The 10,679-nt window shown below is 66.5% G+C and overlaps 1 protein-coding gene across 1 annotated transcript; it reads right to left on the bottom strand.

Moving 5' to 3' along the window:
* Nucleotides 1-2,593: 2,593 nt before the first annotated feature.
* Nucleotides 2,594-10,413, bottom strand: GPC1 (glypican 1). Its single transcript, XM_044913632.1, has 9 exons — nt 10,330-10,413; nt 9,566-9,740; nt 7,597-7,988; nt 6,652-6,817; nt 5,817-5,947; nt 5,611-5,730; nt 5,383-5,516; nt 4,871-5,046; nt 2,594-4,512 (listed from the first exon to the last, which is right to left on the bottom strand). The coding sequence occupies exons 1-9, from the start codon at nt 10,411-10,413 to the stop codon at nt 4,280-4,282; spliced, it is 1,611 nt and encodes a 536-aa protein (XP_044769567.1). The 3' UTR covers nt 2,594-4,279.
* Between the last annotated feature and the right edge of the window lie 266 nt (nt 10,414-10,679).

The following is a 10,679-nucleotide window of genomic DNA, read 5'->3' as shown; positions in this document are numbered from 1 at the left end:
GTGGGGTGCCCACCTCCTCTGGGGGATCCCTGCCTCCTGTGGGGTGCTCACTTCCTATGGGGGCCCCACCTCCTGTGGGGAGTCCCCACCCCCTGTGGGGTCCTTATTTCCTATGGGGAAGACCCCACCTCCTGTGGGGGGTCCCTGCCTCCTATTGGGGGGTCCCTGCTTCCTATGGGGTGTCCCCATCTCCTGTGGGGCCCTCACTTCCTATGGAGGTCTTCACATCCTGTGGGGGGCCCTTTTTGTGGGGGTTCTCCACCTCTTGTGTGGTCCCCACCTCTTGTGGGGGGGCCCTGCATCACGGGGGGTCCCCATGTCCTGTGTGGGGACGGTCCTCATCTGAGCTCCAGTTGGTGCTTTTCCCAGTCTCCTGTTTTGTTTTAAACAGTGGGCTTGTTCTAACCTGAGGGCTTCCATCTCTGACACCACACAACACTCTGTAGACCAGCTGACCCACGACCTGACATTCTCGGGCTCTGGCTCGGGGTGGTGGGTGTTTTTTGGCATGCTGTAATTTTTAATTTGAGTTCCCACCACTGGGGATATGTGACTCCTTCTCCCGAGGGCATCTCACTCTGCCTGGGTGGGGGAGCCCTGCCTGATACCTGCTGAGGACCAGTGGAACCCCCTGCTCTGGGGAGGCGGTTTCTGGGCAGAGCCCCTGCAGCAAAGCTTTCTTGGCCCCCGTGCGGGCCCTCCCCCCGCTCTGGAGCCCACTGATGGCTGCTGACTGTGATGTTCCTTGCCTTGTCCAGCGCGCCGAGCCGTCTGCAGGGGCAGCATCACTGTGAGCTTTGACACCAGACACGTCCTGGTGTTTTCCCCCGCTGCTCGCTCTTGCTTGGGGCGGCCTGTCGGGTTCCCGCTGCTGGTGCTGTGTAGTTGGGAGATTCCTGAGAGGTTCCTGGCTGGCTCACTTCTCTGCCTTCCCGGGTCGGGCCCGGAAACGGGCTTCTGCTACAAACGGGGAAGTGTCCTGTTTGCATCTTCAGGCCACGCGAGGGAGGGAGAGAAGCGTTGCCCTTCACCAAGGTTGCCCTTCACTGGGTCCCGTCCGTGCCCCGTCACCTGCCCTAGACTCACCCCCACCTTTGACAGCTCGGACAGGGGACTTGCCACCTATGTTGTTCCCAGCAGGACACAGGCCCTTGGTTCCAATCCTTCCATGTTCACGAGGGAATCTGTTCTCTACCCTGAACTAGACCTAGGACTTTGATGATACGTGCGATTTCTGGACAGAGGGCTTGTCTCCAGGTAAAGGACCGCCGGTCCCCTGGAGGGGAGGAGGGTGTGCGTTCCCACGAGAATGTGCATGCAGAGCGCCACGCCGGCCTGCCCACAGGAGGCGCTGAGGAGCTGGCTGCCCTCTGCCGGCCGGGGGGCCGGTCCGCAAGTCTGCGGCTTCCTGGGTATCTCAAGAGGGATGAACTGGGACCACCACCTGGTCTGCTGTGGGCCGGGTGGCCCCTCCCCACCTGCCCCCGGCTTGTGCTGGAAGCCCACCTCACTTGTGTCCTTCTTTCCCTCACAGGGAAAATGGAATCAGCTTCGTTCACACAGAGCTTCCAAAAGCATTTGGGCAAGAAGGCGAGCCAGAAGCCTGAGACCCCAAAGCTGCCAGGCCGGCCAAAGAGCTCCTTTTCCACGTACAACCAGGAATGAGTGTCTAGCGACCCACCTGTTCCGTGAACTCCCGAGGCTGTCCCCCAGCCCACCCAGGGAGGGAGGCCTTCCCCCCACCCCTCCTGGGAGGACCTCGACCACCCCGCCATCCCAGGGCTCCAGGAAGGGTGGGCCCGTGAGCCCACGGTCGCTGCTCTGCAGGGGAGGCCGTTGCTGGGGCCAGGCGCCCCCAAGGAGCTGCAACCCCTGGAGAAGCTGCGTTTTCCCTCCCAGGGCATGCAGCCCAGCCCCCCTGTGCTCGGGGAGCGGGGTCCCGGCCGCTGGCTCCTCGGCACTCAGGCCCGCGGGGAGAGAGGCTTTATCGAACGTTCACCAGGCAGACTAGTTGTGGCCGTAATTCCCAAATAAAGTGACCCTGCAGCAGCTCTTGCTTCCGGGCTGGCCTCCAGGCTCTGCTGGGCAGCCGGTCCTGGGCCCTGCGCTGGATGTGCTGCCCACGAGGCCGGGGCGCTGGTGGGGCCAAAGTGCCCTGGGGGGTGAGCGTGGGGGCTGGCAGCTCTGTCCCAGGTATTGTGCGGGACTCGGCTCGGCAGGGCAGGCCAGTGGGCGCAGGAGCCTCTGGTGAGGCAGCAGGGCTCCTCGGCATGGGAGGCAGACTGGACCATCGGGATGTCCAGACAGGCCTGGCCTCAGAACCACGCTGGTCCCCGCGCTCTGGCCTCCCGGGCATCTCTGAGGCTACTTGGCAGGAACTGGAAGCTTCCTGGGCCATGCGTTAGGATGTGTGTCCAGAGCAGGGAAGGAGTGGACAGCAGGTGGGGCGTGGAGACGCAGACCAGGGTGCAGTGTGGGCGCAAGCCCCTCCCCACCTCCCAGCGCGCCTGCGTTGCGTCCTGCTGTTCACGGCCCAGGGACGCGCACTTGCCCGAGCTGTGCAGGATGGGGTCGCGGCAGCCACACAAGCTCTCCAACCTTTTATTCGTACAAGGACTCAAGAGCATAGGACACCAGCTGAGACCGCCTGGCCGGGGCCGCCCCCTCCAGAGACCTACAGTGCAGGCCCCCGTGGGGACGGCGGGCAACCACGGCCCCAGAGCCCCTGAGAATCCAGCTGGCCCTCACCTACAGGGAAGGAGGCCCTGGGCCCAGCCCCCCAGTCTGGCACAAGCAGGGTTACTACAGGGTGGGGGTGCCCGTGGGACTGCGCTGCCTGGTGGGACACAGGCTGGGGGCCCTGACCAGCGTGAGAGGCGAGGCAAAGCAGTGCTAAGTGCCCTTGTCAGGCCCCGGTGCTGGTTAGGACTGCTGTCCCTGGCCACAGTGGCTCAGCATCCCATGGACCCTCGAGGGTGCCCTTGCCGGAGCCCCTCTCTGGCGGGGTCCAGCCCCCTCCCCAGGGCCCACAGCAGCTAGGGCCCAGGAGGGAGGGAGGGAGGGTCCCGGGCCTGGGGGAGGGCCTGGACAGCCTGAGTGAGCAGGGGTGCCCCCAGGTCCCGGAAGCCCCAGCCCTTCCAAGCTCTGGGAGGAGGAGCCGAAAAGCAGCTCTGTGTGAAGAGATGGAAAGCGTCTATGAATGTATGTATGTTTGGAAAAGCCCTTAACTGTCAAAGCCCCCCAGGCCCCCAGGAGCTGGCGGGGTCAGGAGGGACTCGGGTGGCCCTCTGGCTTTCGGGGCCAGGCCTCCTGGACGAGCTGAGGTTTCACCAGCCACCCGCATCCTGTGGCCAGGTGTGGCCTCCAGCCCCACGTGCGTCACCCCAGGTGGGGGGCCCTGGGCCTGGTGGGGATGAGGCAGGGGCATGGGTGCGCAGCCCCTCCGCACAGCCGCAGGGCCCTGTGCAGGCGCGGGGCCCACGTTCAAAGGGGGTGCCCACGTCTGTGGAGGGCCCAGCCAACTCTCCTGGGACCGCCAGGATCGGCACCCCCCAGCCCCACACGAGGGTCAGCCAAGAGCAGCGCCCAGAGGTGGTGAGGCTGTGCCCACGGCGGCCCATCTGTGCACCCCGGACCCTTGCAGCTGGTCCTTGGAGTGAATGAGGTCCAGACACACTGGTCAGCAAGGGTGCCTTCCCAGATAGAGCTCACCCTGATGCTGAGGGCCTCTGGGGGGGCCACAGCATCATGGGGGCCTGGCTGAGTCTGAAGGGTTCATGCATAATCTCAATAGGCCCTGCTAGACCCTGGATGGCAGAAACCCCAATGCCCTCCCGGGGATCCTTAGGCACCCAGGGGTGGGCCTTGGTTTCTGACACCTGTGGCCCAGAAGTTCTCCGTGGGAGGAGGCAGGAGAGGAAAGCACAGACTCGCGCTCTCCAGCGGGACACTGCTCAGGGAGCTGGGGGGAGAGGCGCAGGCGGGCAGGCGGGAGGTGGCCACCGGCATCCCCCAGGTCCCTGAAATACATGGCTTTTGGGGACACTGTTCCTGGCTGACCTGAGGGCCTCATACAAAATTAAAAGCCAGGGTAGCCGGCGGAGTGAGGCCAGGAGGGCCCGCGCCCCTCGCCCTACCCCAGTGCAGTTACAGTGCTGGGGTCCCTCACTGTCCCTCCCTGTGCTGCCCTGGGGCCTCCAGGCCGAGGAGAATTAAATATCGTCTGTTTTGTGTTTCGGCAAAGTCAGTTCCTGGCCTCGGCCCCTGGGGCCTGGGGCAGTTACCGCCACGTGGGCCTGGGGGCTGAGAGGACCAGGGGGAGGAGAAGCAGCAGCAGGGACGCGCGGGGCTGGGGACAGCTCCCCGCCGAGGTCTTCTGGCCCTCCCGCTCCGACAGGCCGGGGAGGGCGTGGGTCAGGGTCGTCCGTGAGCCGGGGCTCTTCTTGCTGACCCTCCGGTCACAGAGGTCATCCGGACAGCTGTCACCACTGCCTGAGCCACTGCTGTCATCACCTGGGGGGAGGACAGGAGGCTCCAGCAGGCCTGCCTGGCTGTGGACCCCGAGCGCCGGGGACCCTGCCCCTCCCCTGGCCACGGGGGCCTCCCGTGCTGGGCAAGGCCAGCTCCGCCTGAGCACAGCTCCGGACCCGCCTGGGCCTGCCAACGCTTGATGGACATCCTGGCCAGGCTCGGCTGTGTTTGGGGACGCGGCTGTGTGTGTGTGGGGGGGTGGGGGGCTGTTTGGTGTCCATGCCCGGGCAGCAGCAGCAGCGGCCAGAGCCACGTGTGGGCCCAGGGGCTGGGAGGGCCCCTCCCCTGCGCCCTTCCCTCCCCCCCCCCCCGCCTCCCGTCCCTGGGGCCCCGCCCGCACTGGCGTCCTGGAAGTCCACGTCATTGCCGCTGTAGGCGCCGCGGAGCCGGTTGGTCATGACCTTCAGCTGCATGATCTGTTGGCGGACGGTCATGTCGGGCTTGGTGATGTCCACCTCCACCTCGGGGTTGTTGATCTGATTGGCCAGGCCATCGCCCATCACCTCTGGGAGGTACCTGGGGGCCGAGGACAGGCCCTGGGTCACTGCCTGCCCCCTGCCAAGGGCTGCTTCCCTGGCATGCCCTCCCATCCCCTCTCCTCCTGTCCAGGTGCTGGCAAGCCTGAGACCCCCCGCGGCTGTTGGGGTGTGGGATGTGCATCACATCCAGAAGTGCAGTGTGGATGTACCGAGCAGCGTGCATGCCGCAGGGAGCTGGCCCAGACCTCTGTCCGGGCTTCCCTCGTCCTCCTGTGGGCCTGGCGTCGGGCACGGCCCTGTGCACACAGCACTTGGAGACACAGGCCAGACAAGGGACCCGGGTGAGGCCTGAGGTCAGCCGGGCAGCACCCACCTGCCTTTGGCCATGCCGTTCCAGCAGCGGTCATCACTGGCACTGCTCATGGCCACCTTCTCGCTGCACAGCATGCTGGGGAGGCTGATCCAGAAGTCCTGGGCATCTCGGAGCTGCACCTTGGCCTCCGTGACCTGCGAGGCAGTGGTCAGGTCACGGGGTGGCCTGCTTGGCCTGCCCTCCCCTCCCCCGCCCAGCCAGGGCCCTGGCCGGCCGAAGGCCGCTCACCAGCTTCTCCAGTGTGCCCGTGGGAGCCTTCTCCTGTAACACCAACTTGCCCTGGTGCCACTTCTCTTCGGGCCCGGAGCCCTGGGGGTTCACCTTGGGGTTCCCACAGCCCTGGATGACCTGGGGGAAGACCACAGGGGTCCCAGAGGGGCACGAGGCCATCTCTGGGATGCCCCTCCATGCCCACTGCACCCGCTCACCCGCACCTTGGCTGTGAGTATGTCCTTGTTGTCCTGGAGGGCGTTGATGGCTTCTGCCAGCCACAAATGCACGTTGCCGATGACGCTTTCTGCTCCCGAAGGGCCCCAGAACTTGTCGGTGATGAGCACCATGGAGTCTGGTGCAAGTGTGAACATACGCACACGGGGCGTTTTGTAAACACACACACTAGCCACCTTACATCAACATGCTAGCTCACGCATGCGCACGCACACCGGCCCACCAGGTGTCCGCTCGCGGACACGTCAGCTCTTACGTGTGCTCGCACGAACTGAACTGGCCTACCACGTGCATGCCAGTTGACACGTGTTGGCTCGGATCACGTCCTAACACACGCGTGAGCACACGTCAGCACGTATGTGTGTTGGCCCACTGTGTCAGCGCATGTTAGGACTTAGAGAGGTTGGCATCGGGCGCCGACGCACCTCATGTCAGTGATGTCCGCTCACACGTGTGATGTGCATGCGCGTCAGTCCACCCTGCGCCGCGCATGTACATGCCGGCCGGCCCGCCGCAAGTCAGCAGTGCATGCGCGCTGGCTCACGTACATGTTAGTTCGTGCACACGGCGGCCCAGCCCAGGTCACAGGCGAGTTGCATGTATGTGCTTGCTCGTGCGGGTGGGGGGGACGAGGAGCCATGACCCCAGAGGGCTGCATACCAGGCAGCAGTCTGAGTCACACACTGCTCAAAATGGCCTGTCCCTTGACCCGGGGACCCTCCCCCTCCCAGGGCCACGGCCAGGTGCTCCAGAGGACAGCCTGGCTTTGTCCCCGCTCCTGCAGGCCCTGGGCTGCTCTGGCACGTGGCAGTGACTGCTCACCCAAAAGGTTCCTCCACTCGGCGTCGAGGTCGGCCTGGTTGGCCAGGCAACCCTTGAGCACGTTGCGGCAGTAGTCAGGGCAGGGCCGGGCGCCAGGGACCCCCAGGCAGTGTGCACAGTATGCCAGCTTCATGACGGCCCTCGTGCACTCCGGGCCCAGGGGCACCTGGGGAGGCAAGGCAGCCTGAGCCCCGCCTTGCAGCGGGGTGTGCCCAGTCCTCCAAGGAGCCCCAGGGTGGAGGGCTCTGGACAGAAGTCAGGGGGCCGCAAATCTGCCCCCTGGCCCTAGTCCTTCTTGGGGACCCTGTCTCATCTCAGGTGGTCAAGCAGGCTCCCAGGGTGGGGCCGCTCATGCTCCTCACTGCCGCCGTCCCGGCACGCGACTCCCTGGAACAGTGAGTGCTGTTACTGGGCCTCACGGGGAAGCGTGAGTGTGCCTGCCCTCCGTGCGGATGACGGGACCGGGGCTGGGCTGGGAGGAGGACTTGCTAAGGACCCCAGCTGGAGGGGGAGGGGGCTCACAGCCGGGGCTGTGTGGGTCTGACTCGGGCTGCCCCTTGGGGGAGGTACCCTGCTGGCCCTGAAGGCCTCAGGCCCCAGCCTGCTCTGGTCTCTGAGCGATGTTGCCCCCTTGGCTCCCGTCCACCTGACCCCTGCAAGTTGGCTCAGCATCCAGCCCCACGCCCTTCTGCCTTGCCGTCCTGCTTGGGACCTAGCCCGACGGAGGATGGGACTGGACAGCTGCCCACACCAGAGCCGTCCTGGGACATGCTGTGTGCACGCGGACGCGGGGGTGGAGGTGGGCAGCAGCCCAGGGTCAGGGAGATGGCCAGACGGCCCTAGGGCCCAGGGGGCTGGGCTGGGAGGCAGGGCAAGGGGGGCACGGGGAGACCGGGGCGGGGGGTAGGGGCGGCGGCTCCCGAGAGCCCGGGCCGCTGTGCGCACCTGGGCCACCTTCCGGACCACGTCGCCAGCCACGCCCAGGCCCTGCACGAAGGCGCGCGCGGCCACGAAGGCGCGCGTGGCGCGCATGCGCAGCTCGCGCGGGGCCTCCCCGAAGGGCCGCAGCGCGTCGGCCTGCTTGCCCAGGCAGTCCAGGTAGTCGTCCGGGAGGAGCAGCTGCGGGCGCAGCTGCCGGAAGAGGCGCTCCAGCAGGCGGGCCCAGAACTCGGCCAGCGTCTCCTCCAGGTGCAGGTCGGCGCCGCGGTAGTAGAGACGCAGCTCCGCGTACAGGTCCCGGAAGGCCTTGGCGCTCTGCGCGTACAGCTCGCCGAAGGCGCTGGGGAAGGCGTCCTGCAGCGCCCGCTCCGACTCGTTCAGCAGGTGCTGGAAGTGATCTGGGCCGGGGGGCGGGGGCGTGAGGCCTCCTGCCTACCCTCCATGCTGTGGCAGCAGAGCGGGACTGGGGGGGCTCTGCCCAGGACCCCTGATGCTCTGGGAGAATCAGAGCCCAGGCTGCAGAGGCTGGAAGGGCCCTGGGTGCCCCCTGGACTCTCAAGACCTCACCCCCACCCCCCCATGGCCTGGGGTGCAAAAGCCTGGGTGGGGGTCCCCTCCTGGGTCTCAGGGCCTCCAACTGGGACTCCAGTTGACACTTCTGGGCTGGGGACAGACGCAGGGTGCTTCGGTGACCTACTGGGATCACCTGTAAGGTGGGCAGGAGGATCCTCTGAGCCAGGGGGTGGGATCCACCTCCTTCCTGCCCGTTCCTCCCTGCACTGCCCCCCAAACGGTGTGTCTGGCCCTCCTTCTCCGTTTTTCTCTTAGATGCCCTCCCTTGGGTTCCAGAAGCCTCAGCTCTTATCATGCCCCCCTGGAAGCTGGCCTGCCTGAGGGCCTGGGGAAGATCTCCTGTAGCCTTTGGGATGTGCCCAGGGACCCAGGCAGGCCTGTTGAAGCCCTCCAGGGGGGCAAGGCATGAGCATGTGCAACAGACCTGTGTGCTTTTGGGGACATGCCCCTGCACCCTATGTACCCAGAACGGGGCCCCCAAACAGCACCCACCCCCCTCTGGCAGAGAGACTGCACAGTCTGTGACCACACAAGCCCTCCACTCAGACTCGTCCCCAAGAGCTATGGCCACCCTCCCTGCACGGGCCCTGGGGCCCTGGGCAGCCAGGGGTTTCCAGGCTCCCCTACATCTACCCCCCTCCCCCCGCCAGGCCTTGGGCTGTCAGGCTGGCTGGGGCAGGAGATCCTGATCAGGCTGTGGGATGGTGTGCAGGAGTCCAGGGGCTGAGATCATGGGCCTCAAGGCCTCTCAGAGCTGCCTGGTGGCTGCAGACGCACACTCTCCCTCTTCTCTCCGCTCAGGCTCTGCCAGGGCACCTTCCCCCTCCAGTTAGACTTCAGGTCACTTCCTGGGGGCCCCACCCCAGCACCCACACCATTCCCCTGAGGGGACCACTGTGGGCAGCATCATGCCGGCCAGCTCTATGCTGTCCAGGGCACTCGCTGTCTGCCCAGACCTGGTGTGAGACCCGGCGAGAGTCAGGGAATGAGAGGCCCGACCAGCAGCTGCCCTGGAGATGGGAAGGCCACACCGGGGCCCCCTGCTCCCACAGCAGGGCAGCCGCAGCCTCAGTCCCCTGCCCCGATCCCGGCCAGCATGCTCGCTTGCTGGCTCCGCACCACCGTGGCCAGGGCAAGGCCTGTCCCTGTCTGCCGGTGACAAGGAGGCACCCTCTCAGGGGCTGGCAGGGATGGGCCCCATCTCCCCAAACGTGCACGTGTGTTGCTGCGCACACCCCAGGGTGGACGAGGATGACTGCAGACCGCTCCCGGGCTCGCGGCCTCTTGGCTTGGGCCGTGCATGCGGGCAGCCTTCTGCTCCTGCCTCGCTGGGAGAGGTGCCCCCGGGCCCAGCTCCCCCCGCGTCAGTGTCCTGCGGTCCCCGGCCCGGGGGCCTGCTCACCGTCAAAGCTCTGCAGCTGGGCAGCGAGTGCGGTCTGCAGGGTGCGGCCGCTGTCCAGGAGGGCGGTCTCCAGCTCGGCCCGGCTGCGGTTGGCCAGCTTCTCCTCCATCTCGCTCGTACAGCACGTGTAGCCCCGGGGGCAGATCCGCAGGTGCTCTCCTGTGGGGAGCGGCTGCTGTGAGGGAGAGGAGGCGCCCCGGAGGCGGGGAGGGGGGCCCCGGGCAGACCCTGGGAGGGGGCACAGCGCCGGTGGGGGCCTGGGTAGGTCGTGCAGTCCCCAGTGCAGGACACAGCAGTAGGGCTGCCTCTGCAGGGGCAAACCTGGCCGGTGGGCATCAAGCAGGGCTGCAGAAGGCTGAGCCCCAGGGCAGGGATGTCCCATGTCATCCCCACCTAGCTCCTCCTGGCCCCTCAGCGCCCGCTGCTGCCACCATGCAGGTGAGGAGGGCCATCCCAGGGGTCCTGGCGCAGCTCAGAACTGCCTCGGGCCCTGTGTGTGTGCAGAGGGGTGGCTGCCAGACCCCCGGCCCACCGGGGCAAGCTTCCAGGCCTGCAGGGTGCCCCCTGCCTGGGCCCAGGCTGAGGATGGGGAGGGAGGAGGGGATCCCCCACCCCCGGAGGGCAGGGCAGGATAACCAGGGCCTCCCCCCCACCCACACCAGGCCAGAGGTGCAAGCTCCCATGAGGACTGCAGGCCTGGGTGGGGCTACCGACCGGGGGTGCCTGGTGAGGAGGGGTCCTGCATGCGGGGGGTCTGGACACACCTGTGTCCCTGTCAGGGTGCGCCCCTTCCTCTGCACCCGAAAGCCCTTCTCACCCCTCGTGTTCCCCAGCAACACACCACCCATGCTTCCGTCCTGAGGCCGGGGACAGGTGCTCGGTCAACACAGCCCTGCAGACACACCGCTGAGCCGTGCAGGGAGGGGTGCGGGCCAGAGAGCAGGCGCCTTTAAAAATGGGCCCCTGCCTGTGTTACAGCAACTGTGGTCTGAGGCGGGTGCTGTGACCCCATTTTGCAGACCAGGAAACTGCGCCTTGCAGAGACTCGGTTTCCTGTCCAGTCCACGCTATGCCAGGAGGGGCCAAGCAGCTCAGTCAGGCTGCCTGCTTGCAG

Source organism: Neomonachus schauinslandi, chromosome 3 (assembly GCF_002201575.2).
Source record: "Neomonachus schauinslandi chromosome 3, ASM220157v2, whole genome shotgun sequence".
In the NCBI taxonomy this organism is placed as follows: Eukaryota; Metazoa; Chordata; class Mammalia; order Carnivora; family Phocidae; genus Neomonachus; species Neomonachus schauinslandi.
The sequence above is the reverse complement of the archived record's forward strand: the minus strand, read 5'-3'. Positions and strand labels throughout refer to the sequence as shown.

Coding starts and splice junctions, on each gene's coding strand:
- GPC1 (XM_044913632.1), bottom strand. CDS start 10,413: ATGGGTGGTGTGTTGCTGGGGAACACGAGGGGTGAGAAGGGCTTTCGG. Junction 5,731..5,816: donor AGGACATACTCACAGCCAAG/GTGCGGGTGAGC, acceptor GTCTTCCCCCAG/GTCATCCAGGGCTGTGGGAA. Junction 4,513..4,870: donor CGTGGACTTCCAGGACGCCA/GTGCGGGCGGGG, acceptor TCCTCCCCCCAG/GTGATGACAGCAGTGGCTCA.